The 19372-nt window shown below is 43.1% G+C and overlaps 2 protein-coding genes across 2 annotated transcripts in view; both read right to left on the bottom strand.

Annotated features, from left to right (window-relative positions):
• LOC121554008 (low-density lipoprotein receptor-related protein 12) overlaps positions 1 to 19372 on the bottom strand; it is a 63731-nt gene that overhangs the window by 34725 nt on the left and 9634 nt on the right. Inside the window, exons 3-6 of the mRNA XM_041867438.2 lie at positions 13469 to 13604; positions 11387 to 11589; positions 10340 to 10518; positions 9801 to 10031 (exon numbers count right to left, since the gene is read on the bottom strand). Of these exons, the coding sequence (XP_041723372.1) occupies positions 9801 to 10031; positions 10340 to 10518; positions 11387 to 11589; positions 13469 to 13604 (749 nt within the window). The remainder of the gene's footprint in view (positions 1 to 9800; positions 10032 to 10339; positions 10519 to 11386; positions 11590 to 13468; positions 13605 to 19372) is intronic.
• LOC123482801 (zinc finger BED domain-containing protein 4-like) lies at positions 17114 to 18555 on the bottom strand. The gene is made up of 2 exons (XM_045211714.1): positions 17987 to 18555; positions 17114 to 17782 (listed from the first exon to the last, which is right to left on the bottom strand). Exons 1-2 carry the CDS (start codon positions 18370 to 18372, stop codon positions 17122 to 17124), a joined length of 1047 nt encoding a protein of 348 aa, XP_045067649.1. The 5' UTR covers positions 18373 to 18555; the 3' UTR covers positions 17114 to 17121.

The following is a 19372-nucleotide window of genomic DNA, read 5'->3' as shown; positions in this document are numbered from 1 at the left end:
TTAAGGAAAACTGTGATAAATAAAAAGGTATATCAGTTTCATTTAAGGACCAAAGGATTGACAGCCGTCCCATATAGATAGCAAAATAGTTGGGAAGAGATTTTTGACGTACCGATCCCATGGCATAGTGTTAATGAACTGATACGCAAAACAACACCGGATTCAAAACTTAGAATCTTTCAATTTAAATTATTATATACAATTCTTGCTACCAAGTAGAATGTTATTTATATGGGGGATACAATCTTCCCAGCTCTGCAGATTTTGCTGCGAAGAGACAGAATCATTAGATCATTTGTTTTGGTACTGTCCATTTGTAGCTTGTTTTTGGACACAGGTCCAGGAATGGCTAAAGGATTGCAATATTTACCTGGAGCTAACCCTGCAGATTTATTTTGCTAATACTATTAGCAAATTTTTTTTTTTTTTCAATTTACAATCTGTAGAAACAATGAGAATAGAAAGGTTCAGAACTTTTGTAAGACATCACAGTACAGTTGAAATATATATGGCAAATAGAAATCCTATATGGATGGTGTTAAAAGATAGATGGGAGGTGTTGAATGGAATTGAAGGATGGGACTAATAACAGCTAACAACAAACAATAACAAGATAACTAATAATGTAGGCACGCTGTGTCCATAATAAGTTTATGGGTTGTAGGTTGAGAGCTTTTGTGAAGGAGCACAGTTAGAAAGATATGGCATATAGAAGCAAACCGGATGGACATCATGAAAATGATCGGAAAGGTTGAGAGTAGAAGAAGTTCAGGAGAAAGAACAAACAAAATGTAATTACTTAAAAATTGACTGTGTCCATAAAATGTAGATAGTGGGTATGGGCTGGAAGTAGTGGCCTAGGCGTTGTTGTTCACTAGTTTACTCCAAGTGGGGAAAGGGTGGCGGGGTTGGAAAGTAATAAAGGGGAATATATATATATTCTTTAAAAGGATATGTATGTATGTATGTATGTATGTATGTACAGTGGGGAAAAACAGTATTTAGTCAGCCACCAATTGTGCATGTTCTCCCACTTAAAAAGATGAGAGAGGCCTGTAATTTTCATCATAGGTACACGTCAACTATGACAGACAAAATGAGAAAAGAAATCCAGAAAAATCACATTGTAGGATTTTTAATGAATTTATTTGCAATTTATGGTGGAAAATAAGTATTTGGTCAATAACAAAAGTTTCTCAATACTTTGTTATATACCCTTTGTTGGCAATGACACAGGTCAAACGTTTTCTGTAAGTCTTCACAAGGTTTTCACACACTGTTGCTGGTATTTTGGCCCATTCCTCCATGCAGATCTCCTCTAGAGCAGTGATGTTTTGGGGCTGTCGCTGGGCAACACAGACTTTCAACTCCCTCCAAAGATTTTCTATGGGGTTGAGATCTGGAGACTGGCTAGGCCACTCCAGGACCTTGAAATGCTTCTTACGAAGCCACTCCTTCGTTGCCCGGGCGGTGTGTTTGGGATCATTGTCATGCTGAAAGACCCAGCCACGTTTCATCTTCAATGCCCTTGCTGATGGAAGGAGGTTTTCACTCAAAATCTCACGATACATGGCCCCATTCATTCTTTCCTTTACACGGATCAGTCATCCTGGTCCCTTTGCAGAAAAACGGCTCCAAAGCATGATGTTTCCACCCCCATGCTTCACAGTAGGTATGGTGTTCTTTGGATGCAACTCAGCATTCTTTGTCCTCCAAACACGACGAGTTGAGTTTTTACCAAAAAGTTATATTTTGGTTTCATCTGACCATATGACATTCTCCCAATCCTCTTCTGGATCATCCAAATGCATTTTAGCAAACTTCAGATGGGCCTGGACATGTACTGGCTTAAGCAGGGGGACACGTCTGTCACTGCAGGATTTGATTCCCTGGCGGCGTAGTGTGTTACTGATGGTAGGCTTTGTTACTTTGGTCCCAGCTCTCTGCAGGTCATTCACTAGGTCCCCCCGTGTGGTTCTGGGATTTTTGCTCACCATTCTTGTGATCATTTTGACCCCACGGGGTGAGATCTTGCGTGGAGCCCCAGATCGAGGGAGATTATCAGTGGTCTTGTATGTCTTCCATTTCCTAATAATTGCTCCCACAGTTGATTTCTTCAAACCAAGCTGCTTACCTATTGCAGATTCAGTCTTCCCAGCCTGGTGCAGGTCTACAATTTTGTTTCTGGTGTCCTTTGACAGCTCTTTGGTCTTGGCCATAGTGGAGTTTGGAGTGTGACTGTTTGAGGTTGTGGACAGGTGTCTTTTATACTGATAACAAGTTCAAACAGGTGCCATTAATACAGGTAACGAGTGGAGGACAGAGGAGGCTCTTAAAGAAAAAAGTTACAGGTCTGTGAGAGCCAGAAATCTTGCTTGTTTGTAGGTGACCAAATACTTATTTTCCACCATAATTTGCAAATAAATTAATAAAAAAATCCTACAATGTGATTTTCTGGATTTTTTTTTCTCAATTTGTCTGTCATAGTTGACGTGTACCTATGATGAAAATTACAGGCCTCTCTCATCTTTTTAAGTGGGAGAACTTGCACAATTGGTGGCTGACTAAATACTTTTTTTCCCCACTGTATGTATGTATGTATGTATATATATATTTAAAAAAAACATGGGGGATTGGAAATGATGCTGACAATTACATTGATGGAAGTTACAATCTATCTGCAATATTAAGATGATCTACACCCAAAAAAAAAAAAAAAAAAAAAAAAAAAAAAAAAACCTGTACAATTCAGGTAAATGTGCACAACATTACTACCGACAATACCCCTATGCTTATGAGCATTATTATGGATGCCCATTAGCTGCTGCCAAGGCATTACCTACTCTTCGTGGGGTTCGGCAAAATTAAGGCAGTTATACAATTTTAAAAACATCACAATACATTCATAACAGATTTCACAACACACTAAGTGTGTGCCCTCAGGCCCCTACCCCACTACCACATATCTATAAACACAAAATCCATGTGTACGTGTGTGTATAGTGCGTATGTTATCGTGTGTGTGTATGCATCCGGGTAGCTTGCGAAAATAATTTAGACGAATACACTGAAACCGGTGACTGAGTTTATCAGGAAGTATATAGGTGATGTTGTGCCAACTGTGAGACTATTAAAACCTACCCTAACCAGACACCGTGGACAGATGGCAGCATTCACGCAAAACTGAAAGCGCGAACCACCGCATTTAACAATGGCAAGGTGACTGGGAATATGGCAGAATAAAAACAGTGTAGCTACTCACTCCGCAAGGCAATTAACAGTGGTAGGCCTGATCACAGACAACAATGAGAGCCTATAGGGAGGAGGTCAGAGACCTGGCCATGTGGTGCCAAGATAACAACCTCTCCCTCAAAGTGATCAAGACAAAGGAGATGATTGTGGACTACAGAAAAAAAATAAAAGAGGACTGAGCACGCCCCCATTCTCATCGACGGGGCTGTAGTGGAACAGGTTGAGAGCTTCAAGTTCCTTGGTGTCCACATCACCAACAAACTATCATGGTCCAAACACACCAAGACAGTCGTGAAGAGGGCACGACAAAGCCAATTCCCCCTCAGGAGACTGAAAAGATTTGGCATGGGTCCTCAGATCCTCAAAAAGTTATACAGCTGCACCATCGAGAGCATCCTGACTGGTTGCATCACCGCCTGGTATGGCAACTGCTCTGCCTCCGACCGCAAGGCACTACAGAGGGTAGTGCGTACGGCCCAGTACATCACTGGGGCCAAGCTTCCTGCCATCCAGGACTTCTATACCAGGTGGTGTCAGAGGAAGGCCCTACAAATGGTGAAAGACTCCAGCCACCCTAGTCATAGACTGTTCTCTCTGCTACCGAACGGCAAGCGGTACCGGAGCGCCAAGTCTAGGTCCAAAAGGCTTCTTAACAGCTTCTACCCCCAAGCCATAAGACTACTGAACAGCTAATAATGGCTACCCGGACTACTTGCATTGTCCCCCCACCCCCTCTTTTACGCTGTTGCTTCTCTGTTTATTATCTATGCATAGTCACTTTAACTCTACCCACATGTATATATTACCTCAACTACCTCGACTAACCGGTGCCCCCGCACATTGACTCTGTACCGGTACCCCCTGTATATAGCCTCCATACTGTTATTTTATTGCTGCTCTTTAATTATTTTTTACTCATCTGTTTTTTACTTAACACTTTTTTTCTTAAAACTGCATTGTTGGTTAAGGGCTTGTAAGTAAGCGTTTCACTGTAAGGTCTACACCTGTTAAAATTTGATTTGAAGTCATTGTCTCAACGCCGCCATATAATGCTATGAAGGGATCCATGAACCCAAATGATTTGGGTGGATCCCATCCTCATTATAAAGCGGGTTTTGTTTCCAAAAGGTATCGAAATTGTCAACAAAAGTTACACCCATTGACCTGTAATAATCACGTAGCCAGTTGTGAAGAGAAAGAATCATGCTAAAGCATTCAATGCCATTATTCAGAGAGGGCACAGGGCCAAATATGACAAGTCTTTTATTTGTCTAGCAGAGAGTCCATCAGCTCTTTAAAATCCAGTTTCAACTGTTCAGAGCTGCCCTTCATAATGTCATTAAAACCCACATGGACTACGATAGAATCGATTTCCATGTCCTGACGTAGAACATTCGGGAGCAGCTTAGTAATGTAATTTACTCGAGCTCTGGGATAGGACATTGTTTTTTATAAAACAACTGATAGCATAAAACTATTAATAGCATTAGGTGGCGCTAACAACAGTGGGTTCCTTAAGGAAGCTAAGAGAGCTATCAATGGAATTTAAATTAACAGGCACAGAATTACTATTTACAATACCCCCTATCAACATGGGAAGCTGTGGCGGAATGATATCGCTGCAATTTAAATGGGAGTAAATACCTTTGAGGAGCTTGATTTGATCAGTCATTGCCTCAGCGCTGCCTTGTAGTGTTTGGACAGGATCCATCCACCCAAATGATTAGGGTGGATCCCATCCTCTTTACAGAGCATCCTCTGCTTCCAAAAGTTGTCAAAGTTTTCTACACAAGGTCACACCCAAGGAGCTGCAGTAGTCACGTAGCCAATTGTGAAGTGCTAGTAGCGTGCTAAAATGTTCACTACCTTGACCCAGCGAGGGCACAGGGCCAGAAATGATAGGACGTTTTTTGGCATCCAGCAGAGACCCAATATATTCTTCAAAATCCTGTTTCATCCGTTCCGAGCAACCATTCCTAACGTCATTAAAATCCCCCATGGACTACAACCGCATCGATCTCTGTGTGCTGACGTAGAAATCCGCCCATTCCTACACCTCGCATGATTCGAGAGACCCATCAAGGATTTACCAGAGGTGGAACCTCGCACGCCAGCAGGTTCCGGGCGTGCGTGGTGCCAAGGCACCCAGTTCGAGCCTCCTATAACCAACAAAGCCTCATTCGCCGTAGAAGCCACCGGAGAGGGAGTCAGAACAGGGGACGAAGTTGCAGGTACCTCCGGATCCGATCTCGAAGCTGAAGCCCCCAGGGATGAAGGCGCCGGAACCTCTGGATCCAGGGTGGTGAATCTGTTTGAAGTCTTCCCACCGCCAAGGAGGCCCCAATTGCCAAAGGCCGCTGCTTTCGACTTCCACGGCGAGTGACTTGACTCCATGGCTGGTTGGCAGGGTCAAGACTAGGAACGTCCACTAAGTCCTCCAGAAGCATCCCACTAACTCCATTCACCAGGGAAGGCGGAGACCCCTTCGGGGGAGGGATCCCTGCAGAGCACCGGCCAATCGGTTATGGCGAGACGACACAGCGGCGACACTTCCATCAGGTCAGAATGGCGTCCAGCTACTGGAGTAGAAGAGAAACAGAAAGTTGGGCGGATGTGGATTCCCCAGTAGCTTGTGTAAGTTTGCTACTTGTTTGCTAAGAGTAGCCACTTCGCCACTGTAGTCCTCCGCGAGCAAACAGCTGCTACATTGAAAGTCTGGACGGTGCACATTGTCCTCGAATTGAGCAAAATAAACACAGCTCCTGCAGCGTTGAAACCGTTTGTTAGCGACCTCCATTTGAAACTACAGGCTAGCTAGGCTAACTGGGCTTCCGTGTCGCTCTTCTTGACAGGAATTTACTACGAGTTTGCTATAAGCTACAGTGGGTTTGCAAATACAGGCCGCACCCAGCCTCCTGAAACAAGCACAGCCTGTGAAATGGCAAACACACAAGCAATACACACCTTAGTCACACACATAGACACTACGAGCGGGAGATGTCCAACTCGCAAGTTGGTGCTGTAGAAGCAAGCAATAAATTGCAGGGCAGTGAGCCAAAACACCAGTCAACAAGTTAAGAAGAGACAGGTAGCAGGAGCATTTGCTTACCAACGAGCAGCGTGGCGTGAAAGAGCAGCGTGGCGTGGAAATATAGGGATAGGGATATATAGGGATAAGGTGTCATTTTAGACAAACCCACAGTTATCTCAGCCATGTGAATACTGTACAACAGGGGTGTCAAAAGTACGGCCCGCGGGCCGGATCAGGCCCGCAAACAGGTTTAATCCGGCCCGCGAGATGATAAAAAAAAAATAATAATAATAATTTATTAATTTTTTTGTAAAGTATAAAAATGCGCTGCAATTTTTCAATAAAATAAACTGCTGTTCCAATTGCGTCCACTGGATGGCGCAATAGCGTTAAGCAAGCAAACTGTTTATACCGGGGCAGAGCAAGTAGGTCAAGCACGTGCAGCCAATGAGCTACTTTGTTTTGCCCGCGATATTTATTACGGCTTCTACTTTTAACATTATGTGCTTTGGGACCCTCATTGCCCCAATATGTCTCTGTCAAAAAAGAGAAAAGTGGACGCAGAGTGCAGAGTGTTCCAAGAAAAATGGTCATCCTATTTAATCACGGAATTGAATGGGAAAGCTGTATGTTTGGTGTGTTCAGAGCATGTTGCAGTGCTGAAAGAATATAACCTTCGTCGCCACTATGTGAGTCTTCATGCCGACAAATATGACAACTTTCAAGGACAGCGGAGATGAGAGAAGGTGAATCAATCAATTTTATTTTATATAGCCCTTCGTACATCAGCTAATATCTCGAAGTGCTGTACAGAAACCCAGCCTAAAACCCCAAACAGCTAGTAATGCAGGTGTAGAAGCACGGTGGCTAGGAAAAACTCCCTAGAAAGGCCAAAACCTAGGAAGAAACCTAGAGAGGAACCAGGCTATGAGGGGTGGCCAGTCCTCTTCTGGCTGTGCCGGGTGGAGATTATAACAGAACCATACCAAGATGTTCAAAAATGTTCATAAGTGACAAGCATGGTCAAATAATAATCAGGAATAAATCTCAGTTGGCTTTTCATAGCCGATCATTAAGAGTTGAAAACAGCAGGTCTGGGACAGGTAGGGGTTCCATAACCGCAGGCAGAACAGTTGAAACTGGAATAGCAGCAAGGCCAGGCGGACTGGGGACAGCAAGGAGTCACCACGGCCGGTAGTCCCGACGTATGGTCCTAGGGCTCAGGTCTCTCAGTTGGCTTTTCATAGCCGATCATTAAGAGTTGAAAACAGCAGGTCTGGGACAGGTAGGGGTTTCGTAACCGCAGGCAGAACAGTTGAAACTGGAATAGCAGCAAGGCCAGGCGGACTGGGGACAGCAAGGTGTCAGCATGCCCGGTAGTCCTGACGTATGGTCCTAGGGCTCAGGTTCTCAGAGAGAAGAGAGAACGAGAGAATTAGAGAGAGCATACTTAAATTCACACAGGACACTGGATAAGACAGGAGAAGTACTCCAGGTATAACCAACTAACCCCAGCCCCCCGACACATAAACTACTGCAGCATAAATACTGGAGGCTGAGACAGGAGCGGTCCGGAGACACTGTGGCCCCATCCGAAGAAACCCCCGGACAGGGCCAAACAGGAAGGATATAACCCCACCCACTCTGCCAAAGCACAGCCCCCGCACCACTAGAGGGATATCCTCAACCACCAACTTACAATCCTGAGACAAGGCCGAGTATAGCCCACAGAGGTCTCCACCACAGCACAAACCAAGGGGGTGAATGAACTGTTGGCGGGTCTGAAGAAACAGCAGTCTGTGTTTACTCACAGCCGAGACATCAGTGACGCTGCAGTGAAAGCTAGCTACCTCATTGCTAATGAAATCGCAGTGGCTTCAAAACCATTTAGTGAGGGTGAATTTGTAAAAACATGCATGATGAAGGCAGCGGAGATTGTGTGCCCTGAAAAGCGGCAGGCTTTTGCAAATATCAGCCTGACAAGAAACACAGTTGCAGACAGGATTTCCGATCTTTCAGTGGATTTGGACAGCCAGTTGAAGCAAAAAGTAAAGTCATTTATTGTGTTTTCGGTTGCAATTGATGAAAGCACGGACATTACAGATGTTGCACAACTGGCCATTTTTTCATCCGCGGAGTTGATGACACATTGACCGTCACCGAGGAGTTCGTGGAGTTGGTGCCGATGACAGATACAACGACAGCAGCTGATATTTTTACCGCACTCGTCGGGCGCGCTGGACAGGGTCGGAGTGGACTGGTCCCGCGCTGTCAGCCTGGCTACAGATGGTGCGCCCTCAATGATCGGGAAAAAAAGCAGGCGTTGTGACAAAGTTCAGAGAGAAAGTGCAATCTGCAAATGGAGGACGTGATTTTTTGACTTTTCACTGTATTTTGCACCAGGAGGCTTTGTGTTGCAAGTCATTAAAGATGGATAACGTCATGAAGGTGGTCATCCAAACTGTTAATTTCATCCGATCCAGAAGCCTGAATCACAGTCAGTTTGACAGCCTTCTCAGAGAGAAAGACCACATCTATGGCCTGCCATACCACACTGAGGTAAGATGGTTAAGCCGAGGTGCTGTGCTGAGGCGTTTCTTTGATTTACGAGAATAAATTGAACAGTTCATGGAAGAAAAGGGCAAACCAGTGTTAGAATTTCATTCCGCAGAATGGATGCCGGACCTTGCATTTATGGTGGATGTTACAGAGCACCTGAATAACTTGAACAAACAGCTGCAAGGGCGCAACAAAGTTGTCACGCAGTATTATGACAGCATACGTTCTTTCAAGTTGAAGCTGTCATTGTGGGAGACGCAACTTGCCGGTGGTGATGCAGCTCACTTCCCCTGTCTGAAAAATGTGTGCGCGACCCAACATGTGGCAGACATGAAGCGGTTCAAAGATAAAATAATGGGACTGTTACGGGAGTTTGAGCAACGCTTTCAGATTTATGTTTATATGTTTTTATGTTGATGTGCTATTGTTTTTAATTGATTTTATTTTATTTGTATATTTAACCTATTCTTGACTCTGTGGTTCTTGCACTTGTTTGGGGAACAGGATTTCATTCTTTTTATCTACATTTCTGCCTGAGAAATGACACCCTGATATAGTTCTGTGATCTGTGAAACAGTTCTGTTAATCACTGAGGCATTGTGTGTTTTTTTTCTTTAGAATTTTCAAATAAACTTGACGTGTTTTATGATTAATAGTGATGTTGTGCTTGTACTATTTTGGACACACTGTCCTCAGGCTCCAGCTTTATGTTGTATGTTGATCGTATTAAAACAAAGAAAACAATCTGAAGTTGTTGTTTTTAAGTTATATATACCATGATTTTTCCGGTCCGGCCCACTTGGGAATAGATTTTCCTCCATGTGGCCCCTGAGCTAAAATGAGTTTGACACCCCTGCTGTACAACAATACACAAACAAACAATAAAATTAACAGTCCTAGCCACATCCATTTTGTTCGGTCCTCGTTCTCAGACAGGCAAAAGAATCAGAGTACCAACCTTGCGGTGGTCGCCTGTGTCGATGAGCCAGGTGCAGTTGCTGCCTGGTGGGTAGAAGTCAGGGTAGTTGGGCGAGCTGAAGGTGCCGTAGAAGTTCCGCAGCCAGTCGCCGCAGGTCGGCACATCGCAGTCAATCTCGTCACCAAGGTCCTGGCAGTCGATGCTGCCATCACATTTGAGCGACTCGGGCAGGCAGGTGTAGACACGGGTGTAGCGGGACAGGCAGGGAAACTGAATAAAGTAATGAAGGAATTTTATTTGACAAATTTAAAAATACATATTGTTGCCTCGGCCATGGGAGTACAACAATACATTCAACAAAAATCGTAGGAGATTAAAAACACAATAAAGTCTACAAACCTATTTCCATTGTGGTCCTTGTTTTTATCAGGTGGCCAAAAGAATGGACAGCGCACAAGATTGGCTGTACATTTAACACCCCAAAGGCACTTTATATTCAATTAAATTGGAAAATACATACAATATATACAAATACACAATCCCCTTGACCTAGACTACACAAAGTCAGTAATCTCTACCTGGTTGAAGGCACAGGGCTGGAAGGAGAAGGCTGCGGAGGGGTTGGGCTGGACGCACAGCTCCTCGTCAGAGTTGTCACCACACTCGTCCATGGTGTTGCACTTCCATGACTTCGGGATGCACTTCCCGTTGGAGCAGTGGAACTGGTCCGAGTCACAGCTGATCATCTCCGATTTTCCTGAAATTGAGAGTATTAGGAAATACCACCATTTAATGCACTGAGTGACCACTTACAAATATTTTACCATTAGTGACAATCGAGGGGAAATCATGTGGGATCATTTAGTTGAATTATGTACAATGATAGTGCCTATTGATCAAGCTGTGCACCATCAACATTATATAAGCAGTGCTTCATACAGTCATTTATAGATGTTCACAGTCCATGAGCCTCTGAGCCTCTGTCACAGACACATTTGAAAAGCCAATGCTTGGAGACAACAGAGAGAGAAGGGCATAGTGAGAGAGAGCAGTACAAAAAAACTAAAGGCTGCTTCAAGTGCATAAAGTGCCAAGCGAGACAATTATTCATTTCCAGTTTTTCCAGAGGCCGCAGCGTTCGAGGAATAGAGGCTCACATTGCAGCTGTAAGCCATTTACAACCCGTCATCATTCTCTCCTCCGAGCTCGTTAGGATACAAATGTATATATATTTCCAGTTAAAGTGTGCGTGTCTCACTAGTGTTACAAATACATGACTAATTCAATTATTTGGTCAAGGTGCGCTGGTCACACATTGTTGCTCGGTCACATTGAATTAGTGTCTGGACTGCGGTGAAGGCGCACCTTGTGTGAGAGAGGGAATTGCACACAGTCAGGGAGAGAGAGAGAGAAAGACAGAGCGCGAGAGCGGGATGAGACAGGGATTTGAGAGACTACTGTACAGGAGCTCAGCTCAGCTGTCAGCCGCACTGCCTGGCCACGGCAAAATCATCACCACCACCACTAGACGTCCGTCCATATGACACCGGGTGTCATCGCTGACCAGACCGTACAGTAGCCCTCGCTGACAGATATAAATAAGATGACTCTGCGAGCTGTGCTACCTGTTATGTAAGACAGCCTGAAGCCCTTGCCGGTCATGATGTCGTCCGAGTGGAACTTGATCCACACGTGGTCCTGGGAAGAAATGTAGGGGGCTGGGATGGACGAGCCACATGCCCGGTAGCCATCCACGTTCTTGTAGGTGCCGATGGAAACCCAGTCCAGCCCGCAACGGTGAGAGTTCTGGATCTCGAAGTCCTGGAAGCTGGGGGGAGAAATGGCAAAGGGGTTAAATAAGGTTTACAGACAGTAAAAATGATTCATGTACTGTACATTTTACTAAGTTAAAGGACAAATCCGCATTTGGGGAAAGAGCACCACTGTTCGCCCCAGCGCCTTTATTGTTTTTCAGTAAATGTTCTGCTGTTCTATGATACGTGCATTGATGTTAGAGGGAAAAAAAGTGTTTGTTGTTTGCAGTAACTTCTTGTAATATCCCAAACGGACGTGGCAGTTTCACCAATTAAGGATTCTAGCTTTTGGACACTCTTATCCAGAGTGAATTACAATAAGTGCATTCAACTGAAGTAGGTAAGAAAACCACATCACATTAATTGCTAGTCGAAGTCTGTAAACTGGATGTCACCGATATGAGCGACTTTCATAGGGTACATGCTGGAAAAAAGCAAACAGTTGAAAGAAATTCCCCAACAATAAAGATGATCACTGGTAAGACTGAGTGACTTTCCTCCAGGGTTAGAGTACATTGGATGAGACTCAATGAAAACAGTTAAATCAATGACATAGCAAATAACTCAACTGCTTTTACTTAAAAGTAAAGCATAACCACTTATATTATTAATGTGCATAACCACCACTTGAGTATAAACACTTACTACTAACCTATTACTAACACATTCACTAATTTAGTGAATTTATCAAGTGTTTGTGTGCAAGCTCTGTTGCCCATTTTTGGTCATTGATAGATTGCGTTTTCGGTTTTCATCTTGCAATTAAATCACATCCTGTAGAAAAAACAACACAAACACAGAGGGTCTATTTCTGTGCTGGTAACCATGGACACAGCACTGGAATAAAGAAAAGGCGGGTTCCTTTCAGCGCTCTGGTCGGTCCAGACAGAAAACACAATACTTGTACTTGAGCTGATGCTTCGCGAACAAACAGGACACTACAAGCACAATGAAAGCCCATCTGAAGAGCATCATCAAAATGAATAAAAAACACATTACTTCAAATGGACACATTTAAACTGTATAAAACACACAATGAGTGTGAGAGAGGGCGTTGTCATGTGCAGTATACAGTACCTGAAGAAAGATCTCTGCACACTGACATTTCATGAGCGAAGCATTCGGTCTAAACAGACCTTCATCAGAGCATTACACAGCAGCACCTAGGCCTATAGTCTACAGTACCGCAAATCCAAGCCCTAACTGTTTCAGCTGAGCTGAGCTAGTACTCTGAGGAGAAGCTAGCACGCAGGGCCGGATTAACAAATCATAGGCCCCAGGGCTTTGTTTTTTTCTTAACAGTTTTAACAGAAAACCAATATAAAATAAAAATAAAAGGTCATTTAAATGTTATGAAAAATTGTCCATTTGTCATATCCTTACCAGCAATCTAAACTTGTAGTAATCATGGCCGAATACCGACTGGACACACAGGGCTCCAGTGGGCCCCCATTGATTTTGTTAATCGATCTCATTCAGACATCATTAACATGGCATGTCATGGCAAAATGTGTAGAATTGCTGGTAATTAGCTTTAAAACTGCTAAAATTACTCTCCCCCGACCTCCTCCCCCATCTGTTGATTTGCAGAGTGGCAGACTATCTACACTCATTGAGAGCGGGCTCCTGTGGTTGGTGGTTGCAGTAAAACAAAATTAAAGATACACATATTTATCTGCTCAAGGGCACCATACTGGCTTGGGCCCCGGGGCTTCAGCCTCTGCATTAATCAGGCCCTTTTAGCGCGTGGGAAGTGTGCGCAGCCAGCCAGGCTGATGACAGACTGAGGGAGGGAAGAGGAAGGGGAGAGATGGAGAGAAGTGCTGAGGGAGAGGAGGAAGAGGAAAGGAGGAGAGGTATAGATTGTGGAGAGGAGATGGTGTTCAGCTGTACCTGATGGTGATGATTTCCCCAGGGTTGGTCCTGATGTTCCAGCTGCAGTTGATCCTGGACGGGTACTGGAAGGGCCAGCCAGGGCTGGTTATCACTCCACTGGACGCCCTGATCTGCTCCGCCATATCTCCACAGGCTGGCCAGAGAGACACACACGGACACAGACAGGCGCGCACACACACACACAAATGAGCATTTCAAGTGATGTTAGAGGTTTTGAATTATTTTGGCCGGTAGTTTTGAAAGTAGTGCTCGCAAGCCAAAACGGGTCCCCGATTGGGAACCACCTTACATACACTACCAGTCAAAAGGTTTGGACACACCTACTCATTCCAGGGTTTTTCTTTATTTGTACTATTTTCTACATTGTAGAATAAGAGTGAAGATATCACAATTATGAAATAACACATATGGAATCATGTAGTAACCAAAAAAGTGTTAAACAAATCAAAATATATTTTATATTTGAGATTCTTCAAAGTAGCCACCCTTTGCCTTGATGACAGCTTTGCACACTCTTGGCATTCTCTCAATTTCACGAGTTAGTCACCTGGAATGCACTTCAACTAACAGGTGTGCCTTGCTAAAAGTTAATTTGTGGAATTCCTGTCCTTCTTAATGAGCTTGAGTCAATCAGTTGTGTTGTGACAAGGTAGGGGGGGTATACAGAAGAAAGCCCTATTTGGTAAAAGACCAAGTCCATATTATGGCAAGAACAGCTCAAATAAGCACATTGACTCTGTACCGGTATCCCTGTATATAGCCTCCCTATTGTTATTTTATTTTACTGCTGCTCCTTAATTATTTGTTACTTATCTATTTTGTACTTAACAATTATTTTTCTTAAAACTAGGGCTATATATCGTTTCAGCATTGACATTGCGATGTATGCATCCGCAATAGTCACGTCGCAGAACGTGCGATGTGATGAAATAATTAGCGAGGAACAGGCAAAAAAGACCGAAATGGAGAATTTCGAAATGCATCGTCAATTATGTGGAAATATTTTGGCTACAGACAGGATGATGTTGACCAAAAACAGGTACTTTGTCGAGAGTGCCTTGCAATTGTTGGCAAAACACGAGGCAACACGACCAATTTGTTTGATCATTTAAGGCGGCACCACAAATCTTCGTATGACGAGTGCAAAGCATCTCAATGCCCTCCAAAGCATTTCTTTTTGCAACCACATTATCCATTTCGGTCTTTTTTGCCTGTTCCTCGCTAATTATTTCGTCACACGCAAGCAGAGCCTGCATGTCAACTACGTGCAGCAACGAACTCAGTGTTTAAAATAATAATAATAATAATAATAATAATAAACTGTGTATCCAATAACCCATAAATCGGAGTAAATTACATTATATCAGACAGATATAATACTAGTTTAACATTTTAAAAAGATATACATTGTAGACTGATATATGTTTACCTTACTAAATCGCACATTCTGTGATGTGACTATTGCGGATGCATACATCGCAATGTCGATGCTGAAACGATATATCGTGCAGACCTAATATATATATATAATATATATAATGTATATATACAGTGAGGGAAAAAACTGACAAAGAAATGATCAGTCTATAATTTTAATGGTAGGTTTATTTGAACAGTGAGAGACAGAATAACAACAAATAAATCCAGAAAAACACATGTCAAAAATGTTATAAATTGATTTGCATTTTAATGAGGGAAATAAGTATTTGACCCCCTCTCAATCAGAAAGATTTCTGGCTCCCAGGTGTCTTTTATACAGGTAACGAGCTGAGATTAGGAGCACACTCTTAAAGGGAGTGCTCCTAATCTCAGCTTGTTACCTGTATAAAAGACACCTGTCCACAGAAGCAATCAATCAATCAGATTCCAAACTCTCCACCATGGCGAAGACCAAAGAGCTCTCCACGGATGTCAGGGACAAGATTGTAGACCTACACAAGGCTGGAAAGGGCTACAAGACCATCGCCAAGCAGCTTGGTGAGAAGGTGACAACAGTTGGTGTGATTATTCGCAAATGGAAGAAACACAAATGAACTGTCAATCTCGGCCTGGGGCTCCATGCAAGATCTCACCTCGTGGAGTTGCAATGATCATGAGAACGGTGAGGAATCAGCCCAGAACTATACGGGAGGATCTTGTCAATGATCTCAAGGCAGCTGGGACCATAGTCACCAAGAAAACAATTGGTAACACACTACGCCGTGAAGGACTGAAATCCTGCAGCGACGCAAGGTCCCCCTGCTCAAGAAAGCACATATACAGGCCCGTCAGAAGTTTGCCAATGAACATCTGAATGATTCAGAGGAGAACTGGGTGAAAGTGTTGTGGTCAGATGAGAACAAAATCGAGCTCTTTGGCATCAACTCAACTCACCGTGTTTGGAGGAGGAGGAATGCTGCCTATGACCCCAAGAACACCATTCCCACCGTCAAACATGGAGGTGGAAACATTATGCTTTGGGGGTGTTTTTCTTCTAAGGGGGCAGGACAACTTCACCGCATCAAAGGGACGATGGACGGGGCCATGTACCGTCAAATCTTGGGTGAGAACCTCCTTCCCTCAGCCAGGGCATTGAAAATGGGTCGTGGATGGGTATTCCAGCATGACAATGAACCAAAACACACGGCCAAGGCAACAAAGGAGTGGCTCAAGAATAAGCACATTAAGGTCCAGGAGTGGCCTAGCCAGTCTCCAGAAAATCTGTGGAGGGAGCTGAAGGTTCGAGTTGCCAAATGTCAGCCTCGAAACCTTAATGACTTGGAGAAGAGCGGGACAAAATCCCTCCTGAGATGTGTGCAAACCTGGTGGCCAACTACAAGAAACGTCTGACCTCTGTGATTGCCAACAAGGGTTTGCCACCAAGTACTAAGTCATGTTTTGCAGAGGGGTCAAATACTTATTTCCCTCATTAAAATGCAAATCAATTTATAACATTCTTTACATGCATTTTTCTGGATTTTGTTGTTGTTATTCTGTCTCTCACTGTTCAAATAAACCTACCATTAAAATTACAGACTGATCATGTCTTTGTCAGTGGGCAAATATACAAAATCAGCAGGGGATCAAATACTTTTTTCCCCTCACTGTATATATATATATATATATATTAGGGCTGTCAAATGATTAAAAATTTTTATCAAATTAATCAGAATTTTCAGTGGATTAATCATGATTAATCACTATTTGCAATTACACCTGAATCCTAACAATTTTTTTCCTGAAATGCATACCAAAAGATAAATAACAGGACACAGATACATAATTTTCATATTATGTCTGTTTATTAACACAGCCAAATAATAGTGTTTTAAATCAAGCTGAAACATACTACACACCATAATATTTGTCTTTGTAATGTTCCATCACTTCCTCTTTGGCATTCCTCTTAACCAGGATGTACAATTTACAGTATTCAATTGAACAGAAAGCAATAAATGTAGTCAAATCATAACAGTGACCTACCACATTTTTGCACAATTTGAGTCATCTGTGGAAAAAAACATTTTCAATAAAACTTTTAAATCAAACCAAAGAACAATCTTTTACCTTTTCCTCCATTCTTTAATCCAGTTGCTCAAAAATCCAGTTGCTAACTACTATAACATGTTGCACTGAAACTGGTCTTTTTGTTTGAACATCACCTTTCAAATCTACTGAGCTTCATCATCTTTCAGCCAGTTGCTGAGGCAAACTAACTTGTTCACATTTTCTGAAAGTAAAGCTGACCTTTTCTTGTTCACAATGTGACCTGCAACTGAGAAAAGTCGTTCACAGGGAACAGTGGTTGCAGGAGTGGCTAGATATTTGTGAGCTAGTGAGGCCAGCTTCTCATGGGCTCCTGAATGAGATGCCCACCACCTCAAGGGGCAGTCCTCCAATTTAATGGTGGGCTCTGCTCTGTACCTCTGTATGGCAGGTTGGACCTCTTCATCTTCTGATTCTGAATCTGAGCCCATTTGCAGAAGGCTGATTTTCTTCCTGGGTGGCCCATCATCATGTGTCTGTGAAGACCTTCTGGGTGATTCTTGTTGCAGCATCCCTTCAAGTGTGGTCCACACCTCTTCCCTGTCTGTCTTGGGCAGGCATTTCAAGTCTTTGAAACGAGGATCCAAAACTGTAGCAATCTGGAGCCATGCATTGTTGAGCTGTTCTTGACGGGATGCTAGATCCTCCTTGAACTTGGTCTTGAATCTCACCACATATGCAGGGTCCTCATCACAGGCTTCCATCTTGAGACGCAAGTGGCAGAGAGAAGGTAGTACCACAGAACAGGAGACATAGGCCTCTCCACCCAGGAGCTCAGTTACATACCTACGCACACAAACACACACATGCACACAGAGACAGTGTATTATTAGAACAGTGGTTATCAACATATTATTATTATTATTATTATTATTATTATTATCATCATCATTTTTTACATAGATACATGTTATTGATATTTGACTTGGTTTAATTCATTCCAGAAAATAATCAAAGCGATGTTATTTGATAAGTTACAGACTGATTTACCTGCATGGCTCTAGAAGTGTCTCCAGCCTCTGCAGTTTATCCCACTCTGCTGCGGTCGGCAAAACGAGTTTGTGCTCCTGATTGTCCAGGGCTGCGATGACAGCCTCTTTATTTCTGCTCACGCGCTTGACCATTTCCAGCGTCGAATTCCAACGTGTTGGAACATCCTGGATCAATGGCTCTTGCTTCTTTCCCAGGCTGACTTGTTGTGCTTGAAGCTCCGCAGCATTTGCTGGGCTGTGCTTAAAATGACCGACAACTTTGCGAGCCTTGGCCAAAGCATTTACAAAGCCGCTGTCAGCAAGACTCACTGTGACACTTCTCTGCACCATGTGAGCGACACAGTTCATGTGTTCATAGCGTGTAAGTCGAATTGCGGCAACCATGTTGCGTGCACTGTCAGTCCCAATGGTTGTAGTCTTGCCCTCGATGTCCCACTCACGTGCAACAGACAGGAACTGTTCTTTACAAGCCTCCGCAAAATGACGCTCCTCAGTTTTTAATATAGTCAGCGCAAAAGACTTCAGTTCCCACGTGTCACTGATTAAATGTGCAGTTACTCCGAGGTAATTGTTGTTACTCACTGATGTCCAATGGTCTCCTGTCAGGGCGATATGATTTACTTGAGCCAAGACCTCTTTCCTTTTTTCTTTTCGTTTTCATAGAGCTCGTGGATTTTCTTCATAACTGTGGCTCTTGACGGTGGCTTATAGAATGAGTCTTGAGACGCCACTTGCAAAACATCAAGGAAACCTGAGTCTTCTACAATGCTAATGGGTCTACAATCCTTTGCAATCCATTTTGCTATTGTGTTGGTCAAATTATCTGAGGTTGATTTTGTTAATTGCCTGCAAACATTCAGCGTGGTCTGGCGCAAACCACTTGCTGAATCTGACGGCCCAGCAAACGCATGTTTGGCGTTGACATGGTACTTCAAGCTTGAACAGCTCCGGTGAAATTGAAACTCCTTCTTACAAATCTTGCAAATAACCTTGTACTTGTTAACTGTACCATCATCATTCTTTTTATATTTGAATCCGTCAATAGGCCCACTTTGCTCACCTTGCTCCATCTCGCCTCTAGCTCCCAACCACTTTCCTGACCTGAATAATTTGTCACACTGCGCATGCGTGAAATGCGTTAAAAAATTTGACGTAATTAACAGCAAACAACTAATTAACGTCGTTAACGCGCTATTTTTGACAGCCCTAATATATATATATATTATTTTTTTTAAAGAAAGAAAACATGGGGGATTGGAAGTGATGCAAACAATTACATTGAAGGAAGTTACAATCTATCTGCAATATTAAAGCTGATCTACCCCCTAAATTAAAAAAGATATATAATAATAATAATAATAATAATAATAATAATAATAATAAT

This window comes from Coregonus clupeaformis, chromosome 38 (assembly GCF_020615455.1).
Source record: "Coregonus clupeaformis isolate EN_2021a chromosome 38, ASM2061545v1, whole genome shotgun sequence".
In the NCBI taxonomy this organism is placed as follows: Eukaryota; Metazoa; Chordata; class Actinopteri; order Salmoniformes; family Salmonidae; genus Coregonus; species Coregonus clupeaformis.
Note: the sequence above shows the minus strand (reverse complement) of the source record. Positions and strands in the feature narration are given on the sequence as shown.

Bases quoted from the DNA above. Each gene is read 5' to 3' on its own strand.
- LOC123482801 (XM_045211714.1), bottom strand. From the start codon at position 18,372: ATGGTTGCCGCAATTCGACTTACACGCTATGAACACATGAACTGTGTC. The intron at 17,783-17,986 runs GTAAATCAGTCT...TTGTGTGCGTAG, and splicing joins ACACTTCTAGAGCCATGCAG to GTATGTAACTGAGCTCCTGG.